Source organism: Cynocephalus volans, chromosome 9 (genome assembly GCF_027409185.1).
Source record: "Cynocephalus volans isolate mCynVol1 chromosome 9, mCynVol1.pri, whole genome shotgun sequence".
Taxonomy (NCBI): domain Eukaryota; kingdom Metazoa; phylum Chordata; class Mammalia; order Dermoptera; family Cynocephalidae; genus Cynocephalus; species Cynocephalus volans.
This window is the reverse complement of record NC_084468.1, coordinates 66,971,269-66,986,113: the sequence shown is the minus strand read 5'-3', so window position 1 is coordinate 66,986,113 and position 14,845 is coordinate 66,971,269. Positions and strand designations below refer to the sequence as shown.

At 39.4% G+C, this 14,845-nt stretch overlaps 1 protein-coding gene across 4 annotated transcripts in view; it reads right to left on the bottom strand.

The window, feature by feature from the left end:
- FRAS1 (Fraser extracellular matrix complex subunit 1) overlaps positions 1-14,845 on the bottom strand; it is a 422,531-nt gene that overhangs the window by 177,639 nt on the left and 230,047 nt on the right. For all 4 annotated transcript variants that reach the window (XM_063108769.1, XM_063108770.1, XM_063108773.1 and 1 more), the window contains exon 19: positions 1,801-1,941. In XM_063108769.1, coding sequence (XP_062964839.1) covers positions 1,801-1,941 — 141 coding nt within the window. The remainder of the gene's footprint in view (positions 1-1,800; positions 1,942-14,845) is intronic.

Sequence of the window (14,845 nt, the reverse complement as noted above, 5' to 3'; positions counted from 1 at the left end):
ATCTTCAATCGTCTAAATTTGTGTTCACTCTAAATTTCCGCTTTGGAGTTTAAGGCTAGATGAATCAAACAAATGTTAATTTACTTTAAAAATTTTTATAAATTTACTACATGTTTTCTGACTCCAGAAATACATGGAATATAATTTCTAACAATGGGCTTTTTCCTATCAGCTGGCCTCAACACTATTTTTAGAAACAAAATAGGAATCATGATAGAATGTGTTTTGTCTTTTTTTTTCCCTGTAGAAACAAGAAAACACAGTGCTACAAAAAGGTACTTAAATTTTAGTATTTTGTCAATTCCTATAAAATTCTGTACTGATCTCAACTAGTATTTTCCAGAATCTCTGTCACTGAAATATAAAGGGGCTCCTGGACTGATATGTCAAAGAAGGAAATAAACACCTCTCTCTCCTTTTGCTCTATTCCGCTGTAGATAGGGGAAGTGGAGCTGAGCATTGCACGGTTGCCTGTCCAAATACCCAATCCCATACAAATGCATCTGTGGTGGCTTGTCTCCATGACGACCACCAACAAACCCATCCTCACTGTATGCATCGGCCATTCTCCCACTGAAAGGTGGAATATGTTGTTTTACCCCCTCAAATCTGGCCTGTCCTGCTTTGAACAACAGAATATAGCAGAAGTGACAGTAAGACTTCTGAGGATAGGTCATAAGAAGTTTGCAGCTTCTACGTAGGTCTCTTGGAATACTTACTCCATGGGAGAAAGCTGACATATAATAAGTCTCACTAGCCGAGACTGCCATGCTGTGAGGAAGTTCAATTAGCCACAGGAAGAGGCTTCACAGAGTAAGAGATTCTTGACCAACCCTGCTAATAGACATGTCAATGAAGAACCCACATTACAGGATCCTAAGAGAAAATTGCCCAGCTGAGCCCATCAACCCCAGAACTGGGAAAGATAACAATTAATTGCTGTTCTAAGCCACTAATTTGGGGTGATTTGTTAGGCAACAATAGACAACTAGAGGAATATCTCATCGCTATAGATAAAATAGAAGATCTCCCTGGTGTTCTCAATCCTCAAATTTCAGGTCTTTCCTCCATTTCTTATGTGAAAAGGAATGGAACAGTATGCAGCCATGAAAGCATATATACATATACATACATACATAGATATATGTATCTGTATATACATAATGTTTCATGGCATAGGAAATTGTTCATGACTTAATGTTTGAGAAAAAAATACATGTAAGAAAGTATAGCTCTAATTTGTTCTTAACTACACAGCATGCATAAAAGATAGAAAAGAAATATATCAGCAGTTGAGTTGTTGTTTTTGACATGTGGGATATCGGTGATCCTCACCTCCAGGCTGCCATTTCTTTCCTATTCTGAACTTACAAACTTTCTACCATGAGCACATATTCCTTTAATAATCAGAAACATAAACTTTAAAAAGGGCCATAACAACAAACAGCTACACTGAACTAAGTTCTGGTACTTATAAGTCATTATTTAGTCCATAGGGGTGTTATCTATTCAGATCATGGTCTTTCAAGCAAGAGAAAACCAAGTTAAGAATTAACTCAAATATTATAGTCTCAAGAGTAAAGCTGATTCTAATTTTTCACTTCTTCCATGTTTCCTTATTGGAAGAACAAAATTTCACTTGTTCCCCTCACTCTATACCTTTACACCTACAAGTTCAGGACAAGGATACACAGCCCAATCCCAGACCCTGGTTTAACAAGGTCTCTAATTAGTATCTGGCTACAGTATGAAGACAGAACACAGGCATAAGGAGTGTGCCCTGGGATGTTACATACTCACCTGCACAACTACCTTCCTGGTTAAAGTAGCCGTCTGGGCACTGCGAGAGGCACTGCCCATCCAACAGCACATGAGAAGGCCTGCAGACTGTGCAGTCATGTGGGCTCTTCCCTGAACACTGGAGACAGGATTGGTGGCATGCTGGGAGAAAGATGAAGCAGAGGAGACAGTTAGGAAAGCCCCACTTGGTTTTCCCACGACAGGCCACACGTCTCACATAGTTCTTTTTAAAGGCAATCTCCTGCAAAGAAGGATTTGTGAAACCCAGATTAAGTAAAGCTCGAATGCCACAAAACAGAAATAACCACTTGCAGAGTCGTACATTTCTTTCTTCCCAAGTTACCACTCTCAGAGAGTGTCAAATAAAAAACAGGAAGCCACAAAACAGTTCTCTCTCCCTTGGAACAGCTCTCCCACTATCACTAGATACGGGGCTGCTTATCAGGCTGCTCAAATTAAAGAGAAAAGGTGGTGGAAGCCTTACTTATTGATTCCACAGAGGTTATAAAGTGCCTACTCTGTGATGGCGACTGAACACACACAGATGAAAAGAACTGTCCAACATTTTGAGCTGCTTAAACAAGTTGCAACAGCAGGAAACTGGAATACAATGAATGGGAGACAGAGAATAGTACGGAGAATAAGAGCTCTAGGTGACCTTAACCAAGTTATGTAATTACTCAAGGCTCCTGCTTTCTCATCTATAAAATGAGGGTACAGAGAGTACCTACTGCATGGGGTGTTGTGAACACTAATTGGGCTGATGCGTGTAATGTTTTTAGGACCGTGCTGGACACATAGTAAGGGCTTAATAAATCTCAGCAATAACCATTGACGTTAAGTGCTATGTTAGCATACCCAGAGGTGTAAAGAGAGTAAAGAGAGCAAAGAAAAAGAAGACATCTCTGCTTGCCTTCATCAGACCTTTGAGGAAAAAGGGGATATTTGCATCCTTTCCCAAAGGTGGCCATTGTATTAATCATGCTTTTTAAAAAACTTTCTATATTGATTCTTTGACATCTGGGACAATGTTGATCCTGGAGACACTGCCCCTCCCAGGACTAGATTCTTAGATGATTCCTAAGTGAGTAGCTTGGGAGCATGCCTTTCATATGCCGACTAACCAACCCAGAGCCCACGCTACCACCATGTCTCTTGCCATGCTCCTACACTGCAGGCCACTATTCTCCTGCCCAGGGCCAAGTACTAGACAACTGGAGACATCCCTGTGCCCCACAGCCCACTGAAATTACTCCAAATTGCCAATACTAAACCTGTTTACTCTCCCTTGCCTGTTACTTCCCAGGGAAACCACAAAAAAGGCTCCTGCCCACATTGTCACCTGGCTCCCTCTGCCTCCTGACTGGCCCTGGTGCCTCCCCCTGTGGCCCTTCATGTCATGGCTTGCCCCTTTCTCTTGTGAGTAACAAATTCTGCTCTATGGCAACCGTCTCCTGATCTGTTGGCCTCAGTACACCTGAATGATAATAAAATCTACATTTTAAAACTACTAGCCCTTTACCTCCAATCACTTATTCATTCATTATTGAACTTCAAGAAGGTCCAGGTGCTCAAGATACAACAATGAGTAAGACAAAGTCCTGGCTCTTACCCACGTAGGTGACCCATGCATTTCAGGCCACCTCTTCCAATGGATAAGATCCACCAGACTGCAGAGGCACCTTCTGAGTCACCTCTGTGCCTCCTCTGTCAGACACCCAGAAGATTTACAGGCCAGCAGGCTTGAAAGAACCAGATATAATCTTATACCATTGAGATCTTCATTTCCTCCAACCCATAATAAAATGTAACATACAATCTTTGATATATACGGAGCTGATATACAGCTACGATGTCCTGGTCCATCAGTACCGGCTGTTGAAGTATTAAACTACTGCCGCACAGGTTGGTATATGGCTATTGCCCTAAGCCTTCTAGTGCTCTGCTGCAGCCTTGGCTCCACTCCTAGAACCCGGCACCACTCATAACCCAGCACCTAAAGGTTTGACACCTATACCAGGAGGCCCCCAGGACTCTGATCCTGAGCTGAGGCCAGTGCTCATTCTCACTGGGTAGTGCTCTTGCATTTACTGTTGATAAATATTTTGTTTATCATCCATGGATACAATGTCGAGCTTTATATTTTTTTAAGAGTATTTTTTACTGTATGAAAAACAGAACCTAGAACCCCATATTTTTAATTAATTTCCTTTTTTAGTTAAATTTTATTTATTTATTTTTTGATTGGTTTGTAAACAGCTCTATTAGCACAATTCACAGGAATATTTTCCCAAGTATTTTCAGAATCCTCTTTAAAAAACAAAGTGAAATAGGTAAGTAAATTGATGTTTAATCAAATATTGTCATAAAAGAGTACACATTAGCTCTTTATTTAGACATGTTTAATACAAAATGAAACAGCACGTATTGGAAAGTCAGGTGGCAATATTTCAAAAAGAGCTAAATTATATTGTCAACACGAAGTTTTTCAGGATAATTTGGAGAAGCAACCTGAAGCAACATAATATTTTCTACAAATCTAAATATACCTATGATAATACCAATATATTTATATTAGATTTTACAAGATTGCTGAAATGCCTTGCTCTCCCTGTTATGCCTTCCTAATAACTAAGAAATCAAAGTGTATCACTGTGGAATTGAAAACTGGGGAAAGATAAATTCATTATGAGCACAAACATATTTTATTTCATTCCATTTGGTCACAAAGTCAATGTGATCGCCTGAATCAATGTTAATAAAGGTTACTACTGAATTATATAAGACAGGAAAGCAAAGAGGACAAACAAGCTGAAAGGTTGGTGGGCCCAGAAGTCCAGGAGAAAATCCTCTGGTCACCCACTAGATTGTAGAAATAAGTACCACTGAGCATCACCAAAACAGACTTCAAAACTGCCTTCTTTGGAAACACTTAAGAACCAAGTAGATAATGAGCTAGTTAGCTGCTGTGGACATAGAGGGAAAAGGATATTCTCTCAGTGTCTTTTTCTCCATAACCCTTTGTTTTGGTAGGCATTTGCATCTGTATATTTAAAACAGTCTCATGAAACTTCAATTCTGTGCTGGTTTTGGAAATGTCTACACTACTTCAGTGACTTTTATGAGGCCTGATCATTCTATGGAAGCTGATTTCATAGCAGGAGTTCTGTCTGAAGTCTAAGATCATTCAAAGAAGACTAACTCCATTACTGGCCGTATATGAAGATATTTTAGAAGAGTTCTGTCAATAATTCTCCATGTAATACTACACTTTTAGAGACTGGCTTTCTAGTTGATGGCTAAGTATATTTCTGAAAAAGCCTAATTGAGCTGTTTAAGCACTAAAAGTGTCAGCACTAAAAGCCTTGTTAGATGGTTGTCAAGTCCAGTCAACGTGACTCCAGCAAAAATTATACCTACAACAATTAAAACACATCAATTTTTAAAATTCTATTTTCTATTTAAATTTCAAACAACTGATACTCTAGTTCCCTTTTCTTTTTAATGATTTTTAAAAAGTGGTACAGCATTCCTACTTTCATATGATATCACATTTCCAGGCTTTTCATGTCAAAAACAATTTTTGCGGTAGGCTGCTCTCAAAATACTATGTTGATAACAAAATCATAGAGTAGGAGGACTGTGGTAAGGGATGAAATCGAAGCTGAAATGAGCAAAGTCAAACAAAATCAGTCTTCCCCTTTTCCTCACCCTTCTCTACTTTCTTCTTGTTCCTCTTTTTCCTTTTTCTTAACCAACATGATTTCACGTCCCTCACCTCTCCCCAACCCCATGGCCCAAGTAGACTGGGAACGCTCTAAGAGTAAATATTACATCTTTTTCATTTCTGTGAGTCCCATCATAGCCTCTGTCCCCAGCATGTTGTAAATTCTCAATAATGAATTTGTGCCAAGTGGGTGGGTAGTTGGTGTGCGGGTGGGTAGACAGAGGGATGGAAACACTCACATCACACTCATCTACTTTTCTTTTTGATGATTTCTTCCAGCCTCTTTCTCTGACCACCTCATAAACGTGGGAGCATCCCACGTTCTGCTCTGTGCTGTTCCTCTTCTCATTGTTGGCCCAGCTTGTCCATAGCTTTAATGGTGACCTCCACACTGGTGAGCACCAGATGTATGTGTGCAGCTCTGGCCTTTATCCTGAGCTCCAGTTACATAAATCAACTGCCTAGGGGATATCTCATACTCCTCATTTGCAAAATACCATTCCTTACCCTCTTTTAAGCTCAGCCGATATTCTCTTAACAAACATTGTGACATGTGTCCAAAACTGTACCAATTATCCACCCCCAACCCCACACTCTGCTCCCTTAGCTGGTATTTCTTTTGTGTTCTCTATCTCACTTGGTGGTCTCACCACTCACCAAATCACTCATGCTGGAAACCTTGGAGTTACCCTAGACTTTTATTTTTCCATCACCACCACGCATTCAAGTCTTGCTGATTTTACTTCCTAAATCTTTGCCAAACCTACCCCAACTTTTCCATCCCCATGTTCCTAGTCCAGACCTTAACATCATTCATGATGAGGATTAGTGGGGCAGCTCCTAACCAGCCCCACCCTGTTTCTTCCTATTTATCTGGTAGATCCTTATACAATGCCATTTGACCAAATTATTCTCCTACTTAAAATCTCTTCATGGTTTGACAATACCAATAAACTCTAAACTCCTTGGCACAGCACGTATAGCACTTCCTGATGTGACCCACGTGCCACGCCTCCAGGGTCATTCCTCACAATTCTCCCATTTGGACTTTACATCGTAGGAATTCCAAACACAGTGCACTTCTGCAAATATGCCCTTCCTTGCTGTTTCCTTGGCCTAGAATGCCCTTTCCCACCTTTTTCACCTGGTGAACTCCCATTAATTCTTCAAAAGCTTAATCATGTATGTTCTCTCCCTGCAAACGTTCCTCACTACCCCTCTCCTCGACAAAGTACATCTCCTTTGTGTGGTTTCCGTGCCTACTGCCGTCACAGTGTGCATCATGCTCTCTGAATTACTTGTCCAGGGTCCGTCTCCCCTACTTGCTCATGCATGGTCTAGATCTTTTTCATCTTTCTCTCCCCAAAACCTTTCCTAAGGCATGGTCTAGATCTTTTTCATCTTTCTCTCCCCAAAACCTGGCACATCCATGCCATAAAAGAGAGAAGGGGAAAGTGAAGAAGATTGAACACTTCCAGACAGCATGTATTTGTATAGCTTATGTCGGCACTCTAGTGTCCACATTAAAGGGTGACGCTTAATATAGATTCCAAATGTTTTATTCAGTTAATGTAAGGGAATCTCAAGTTCATAAATGGGAATAAACTCTTAAACTGTGCAGGCAGATTCCTGCCCATTTATTTCTTCAATAAAACACTTTGCCTTGAGGCCTTTGGTGGGTTTTAACAATAAATATATTAAAATACACACAGTATTACTTATTTCTCCCTGTTCACCTAAAGCAAGTTAATTAATTGATCAAAATAACTGGTGGATTTCTTTTTTTTTTTTTTTGACCGGTAAGGGGATTGCAACCCTTGGCTTGGTGTTGTCCACACCACACTCAGCCAGTGAGCACACCGGCCATCCCTATATAGGATCTGAACCCATGGCCTCGGCACTACCAGCGCCACACTCTCCTGAGTGAGCCATGGGGCCAGCCCTAACTGGCAGATTTTAATTTTTTAAAAAATGATACTAAAAGAACTAGAAAAACAAGAACAATCCAAACCTAAAGTTAGCAGACGGAAAGAAATCATTAAGATCAGAGCAGAACTGAATGAAATTGAAAACCAAAAAACAATTCAAAGATCAACGAATCAAAAAGTTGGTTTTTTGAAAAGATAAATAAAATAGACAAACCATTAGCATGGCTAACAAAAAAAAGAAGAGAGAAGACTCAAATAACAAAAATTAGAAATGAAAAAGGCGATATTACAACTGATTCATCTGAAATACAAGGAATCATTCGAGACTACTATAAACAACTATACGCCAACAAATTTGAAAATCTGGAGGAAATGGATAAATTTCTGGACACACACAAGCTCCCAAAACTGAACCGTGAAGACGTAGAAAATTTGAACAGACCAATAACAATAAAGGAGATTGAAGCTGTTATCAGAAGGCTCCCAACAAAGAAAAGCCCAGGACCAGATGGATTCACAGCAGAATTTTACCAAACATTCAAAGAGGAATTGACACCGATTCTTTACAAACTATTCCAAAAGATTGAAACGGACGCAAATCTCCCAAACTCATTCTATGAAGCAAACATCATCCTGATACCAAAACCAGGTAAAGATATAACCAAAAAAGAAAACTACAGGCCAATATCCTTGATGAATATAGATGCAAAAATCCTCACTAAAATACTAGCAAACAGAATACAGCAACACATACGAAAAATTATTCATCACGATCAAGTGGGATTCATCCCAGGGATGCAAGGTTGGTTCAACATACGCAAATCAATAAATGTGATACACCATATTAATAAACTCAAACACAAGGACCATATGATCATCTCTATAGATGCTGAAAAAGCATTTGATAAAGTTCAGCACTCATTCATGACAAAGACCCTCTATAAGTTAGGTATAGAGGGAAAGTATCTCAACATAATTAAAGCCATATATGCCAAACCCACTGCCAATATCATCCTGAATGGGGAAAAGCTGAAAGCTTTTCCTTTAAGAACAGGCACTAGACAAGGATGCCCACTCTCACCACTCCTATTCAACATAGTGTTGGAAGTACTAGCCAGAGCAATCAGAGAAGAGAAGGAAATAAAGGGCATCCAGATTGGAAAAGATGAAGTCAAACTGTCCCTGTTTGCAGATGACATGATCCTATATATCGAACAGCCTAAAACCTCTACAAAAAAACTGTTGGAATTGATAAATGATTTCAGCACAGTAGCAGGATACAAAATCAACACACAACAATCAGTAGCATTTCTTTTCTTCAATAGTGAACATGCAGAAGGAGAAATCAAGAAAGCCTGCCCATTTACAATAGCCACCAAAAAAATAAAATACTTAGGAATTGAGTTAACCAAGGATGTGAAAAATCTCTATAATGAGAACTACAAACCACTGCTGAGAGAAATTAGAGAGGATACAAGAAGATGGAAAGATATCCCATGCTCTTGGATTGGAAGAATTAACATAGTGAAAATGTCCATACTACCCAAAGTGATATACAAATTCAATGCAATCCCCATCAAAATTCCAAAGACATTTTTCTCAGAAATGGAAAAAACTATTCAGACATTTATATGGAACAATAAAAGACCACGCATAGCCAAAGCAATGCTCAGCAAAAAAATAAAGCTGGAGGCATAACACTACCTGACTTTAAGCTATACTACAAAGCTATAATAACCAAAACAGTATGGTACTGGCATAGAAACAGACACACTGACCAATGGAATAGAATAGAGAATCCAGAAATCAACCCACACACTTACTGCCATCTGATCTTTGACAAAGGCACCAAGCCTATTCACTGGGGAAGGGACTGCCTCTTCAGCAAGTGGTGCTGGGATAACTGGATATCGATATGCAGGAGAATGAAACTAGATCCATACCTCTCACCGTATACTAAAATCAACTCAAAATGGATTAAGGATTTAAATATACACCCCGAGACAATAAAACTTCTTAAAGAAAACATAGGAGAAACACTTCAGGAAATAGGACTGGGCACAGACTTCATGAATACGACCCCAAAAGCACGGGCAACCAAAGGAAAAATAAACAAATGGGATTATATCAAACTAAAAAGCTTCTGCACAGCAAAAGAAACAATTAAAAGAGTTAAAAGACAACCAACAGAGTGGGAGAAAATATTTGCAAAATATACATCTGACAAAGGGTTAATATCCAGAATATATAAGGAACTCAAACAACTTTACAAGAAGAAAACAAGCAACCCAATTAAAAAATGGGCAAAAGAGCTAAGTAGGCATTTCTCTAAGGAAGATATACAAATGGCCAACAGACATATGAAAAAATGCTCAACATCACTCAGCATCCGGGAAATGCAAATCAAAACCACATTGAGATACCATCTAACCCCATTTAGGATGGCTAAAATCCAAAAGACTATGAACGATAAATGCTGGCGAGGCTGCGGAGAAAAAGGAACTCTCATACACTGTTGGTGGGACTGCAAAATGGTGCAGCCTCTATGGAAAATGGTATGGAGGTTCCTTAAACAATTGCAAATAGATCTACCATACGACCCAGCCATCCCACTGTTGGGAATATACCCAGAGGAATGGAAATCATCAAGTCGAAGGTATACCTGTTCCCCAATGTTCATCGCAGCACTCTTTACAATAGCCAAGAGTTGGAACCAGCCCAAATGCCCATCATCAGATGAGTGGATACGGAAAATGTGGTACATCTACACAATGGAATACTACTCAGCTATAAAAATGAATGAAATACTGCCATTTGCAACAACATGGATGGACCTTGAGAGAATTATATTAAGTGAAACAAGTCAGGCACAGAAAGAGAAATACCACATGTTCTCACTTATTGGAGGGAGCTAAAAATTAATATATAAATTCACACACACACACACACACACACACACACACACACACACACACACACACACACAAACCGGGGGGGGGGGGGAGAAGATATAACAACCACAATTATTTGAAGGTGATACGACAAGCAAACAGAAAGGACATTGTTGGGGGGGGGAGGGAGAAGGGAGGGAGGTTTTGGTGATGGGGAGCAATAATCAGCTACAATGTATATCGACAAAATAAAATTTAAAAAAAAAAAAAAAATGATACTAAACCTGAATCAATTTTACCCTGTGTAGTAAGACCCAGCCTGAGGAGGCAAACTATCTTCAAGACTGAAAAAGAAGGCTTGTAAAAATTTAGTTGCTGAAATTCCCTTGATGTTTACCTGACCAAAGCTCCATCACTGCTCTAAACAAGATGAAAACACAGCTGATGTAGGGACGGGGGCCGCTGGGATGTTTGTTATCTTTGTGCTCTTTTTTAAACCACAGTATTTCTTCTGAGATAATAAATTAGATGACACGTAAATAAAACTCGTTATTTAGTAACAGTTTGATTTTTAAATAAAACTTGAAATTTTTCAAAATTTTATTACCTTGAATCTTCTTGATGAACTGTGTGGGAATTCAAGGAATCATCACTAATTTGCCACAGAATTTGGGCATTTGCATGGCTAATGTAATCATCCTGACCATGTTCATATCCAGTCCTGGTCACCACTACCAAATTGTATAATAGTGATTGAGCCACATCATTAATTGGATGGCCTGGCTTGAAGTTAAATTGTTAAACTCTAGCATGGCACAAGGAACATGGGCTTGGAAAGAAGAAGAACATTTCTGAGCAAGTCCTGTATTAGCACCCAGAATCCCTCATTGCTAAATCATTCTTTAGTTGGTTCTTTCCAAGCCTCACTTTCTTCATCTATAAAGTAGGACTAAATGTAAGCAAACTCACAGTATTTTCAATAAAATTCTTGGTTGGAAGGAATTTCTAAACTATGAAGTAATACATACACATATGTTTAATGGGTGTGTAACATATATATGGTTGTAAGAATCTGTGCCGTAAGAGTAAAAGCAGTTATCTCACAATGGAAGGGTTATAGGTAGTGTTGCCAGATAAAATATAGGACACCCAGTTAAAATAATTATATTTCAGTATATCTCGTGCAATAATGGGAACATGCTTATACTAAAAAAGTTTTCATTCTTTTTATCTGCTAAATCTGGGAAGCCTAAAATAGGCATCTTTTCCCTTATCTGTATTTTCTAACGTTTCTGTATTATGTATAATGCATGCAATAAGAAGAAACAAAAATTGGGTTTTTTTGAAAAACTGCTTAAGAGAGAAAGACGTATTCCAGTGCTAAAGTGATATGTGCATCCTTCTTTGATTCGAAGCTTTGCTTACCACATGGTGGCCCATGGACCAGCAGCATCAGCCTCACCTGGGAGCCTGCTTTAAATGCAGAAACTCAGACCTCACACCAGCCCTACTAACTCTGATCTGCACTTTACCAAGATTCTCAAGAGATTCCTGTGAGAAGCTCTATTCTAGAGAGACCTATACTAAAAGCTAAAGGTCTTCAAAATAACTGAATCTTTTAAAAGAAAAAATAAATAAATCCTTCGATAAGAGTGGAAAGAGTATCTGAGACTGAGTGGAGCAATCCAGCCTGATCCTAGGAACATCAGTAGAAAGTCCTCCAAAAGACAAAGAGCTCCAGGTTCTTTGTTCGGTCCATCCAGCCTGGGTTGCCATCTACAGCCACATAGGTTGTCACTAAATGACACCAGGAGGAACCAGGCACGTAGATTACTGTGAGAATCATGCCCTTGAAGTTGTGCAGCACAGCAACCCCTACCCAGCTCTACCAATTCAGAGAAGCCACCTAGACGTATGCTAACTCACATAGCCATAGAAAATCTGGGGCAAGACTGATGAAAAAGTAAAGGAAGCTTTTTTGACATAGTTTTGGAGGGTTTTTATTAATTTGTTGTTTTAGTTTTGTTTGAATGGGGGGGCTGATAGGTGTTTCTTGTGTTTTGGGGTTTTTGTTTGTTTGTTTGTTTGTTTGTTTTTAGAAACTTGAATTTGCCAGTGCTAGTTAACACTCAGTGAGAACAACTCTAGGTGAAATTACTCAAATCCTTCTTTTAGTTCATATCAAATGTTGATATTTAATAAACATGCACAATTTTGGTTGACCACTGATAATGCCTCAAAATTAACTTTTACAATTAGTAACAGACCCTCTTTTGTACCAGCAATTCTAGCCACACTTTGGAAGCATAGAGGCTTTGTGAAAAAGAAACATAATGTCAAAACTCTGTCTTTTAAAGTGCCTGGTTCATTTTTGAGAATGAGCCAAAAACGCAAGACAAACACATGCAGGTGGCAGTCCCCATCTCATCAGAACTCTTCTGCTTTTGAGCCACTTCAGCCCATTCCACTGCCTCCACATCTTTTACCTTGCAGTGATCTTCTCAGCACACACCACCATCCAAGAGTACAGCATGGGTTTGTTGTGCTGTTGTCACTCACTCACTCACTCATTCATTTTCTGTTTTTCTCACTAGAATATAAGTTCCATGAGAACAGGAATTTTTCTCTGACTCACTCACTACTGTTTCTCCAGTGCTTAGAAATGTCTGGCACCCAGGAGACACTCAATAAACGTTTGTGGAAGGAATGAATAAAGACAGACTGTCCTTCAGCTTCCAATAAGCAGTGTTCTCTTTGTTCACATTTAATTTTACATTTTTTTGTTTCCCAATCAAAGACTTGGATTTTAGTCAAGTATATTGAGTAACTGTTTTTTCATCTTGTACTAGATAATTCACAAGTTTGTCATGCAGCTCAGAGTAAAAACTCTTATGATAACTTCTGACAACACTTCATCCTCTAAGTAAATTGCTTCTTCCTATACAGCATCTGCCTCTTGCTTTCATTAGCCGCAGTAATATTCTAATCACTCTGTGCTGCAGTCTCAAAGAAAGGAAGAGGGAGAGTTCCAGAAAACAGTTGTTTTTCTCTTCTTTACAGAAAAGCACTTGAGACTAAAGGTGGTATAAAAGAAACTCTCAACAGCATGTGTGCATACACACACACGCACACAGCACCAACCTTTTAAAAAATGTTCTGCAGAGAGGCAAGGGTATTTCTGGGAAGATGTGGGAAGAAGAGCCCACTGCAATCTCATAGGACTCCCAGGCCTGATTTCATAGATAACACTTCAGCAGAACTGAAAATGGAACAGATTGTGGGAAGGCAGAAAAGCTTCCAGAGATACAGGATGACTGACAGGAAACACATCAATCAGCACACGTACTACTCAGGGAAGGTTGAAAACAATTGGTGGTTGTGCTCAGTTTCCCAATGGGCTCTTGGGCAACTCAATTAACCTCTTTCTGCCACATTCTCATCACTTGTAAATTGAGTACAACAACCTACCTAGTGGAGATTGCACACAGATTTGCTAATAAATGTGAGTAGACAGCTATGTGTGTGATACCTAATAATATTATGTTAATGAGCATAAAATCATGGGGCTACAAGGGACTCGTGAGGTCAATCCATTCCTTTCACATGGGACCACAATTAAACCATTCCAGAAGGATTAGATTCTAATCCTTTAAAAAAGGTGTCTGTCTAAAGGGATTCCCTGGTAACTACCCTTTGTCAAAGATGTTTTCTGAAATTTAAAATGCCCCAGTCATGCAGCATTACTGTGCTGTGCTGCTCCTCTCCGTGTGGAAAGGAGACTCGCAGCTGTGCTACTTCTAATAGGTGGTTGTACCCTTCTGAGACTTAACACAGTAACGTGATGGTTAAGAGAGTAGATACTGGAGTCAGGCCAATTTAGGTTTCCATCGGACTCTACTCCATGCTGGCTACATGACTTTGATCAGGTCACAGCCTTAACTGCCTCAAGCCTCAGTTTCTTCTCCTATAAAATTGTTGTCCCACTGACCCCATAAGGTTGGTGTCAGGACTAAATGAGCAAAACAAGTAAGGCACTTCTCACAGGGCCTGACTCATGGTGGGGACCAAATACACGGTAACATTATTTTCTGGGCTGAATAACCCCATTCACTCTAATGTTTATTTAGTTACATTCTAACTTTTAAAATGTTAATTGTTTTTGTTTCTCTCTTCTGGACCCTCTCCAAATTCTCCTCTACTTATTTTTAATATAATGCTCAAAATTGTGGCAAGAAGCTAAATGTGCTGAGTAGTCTGGGGAGATTTCATCTAATTTCTCCTGGGATCACCATGCCCAGAGGAAAACCAGAGTCACTAGGCCACAGAAAGGAATCTCCTACGGGCTTTTCTCGCTTCTCTAGTTTCAACCTGTGTGCCACAGAAGCCAAGGGTTTCTCATAGCATCTCTCTGAATTCTTGGAAAGAATTCCCAGAAGTCGGATACCTCTGTGGTTTCCACTAAAATCTCAAGGCACACAGTCCAAGGCTGCGTAAAACTA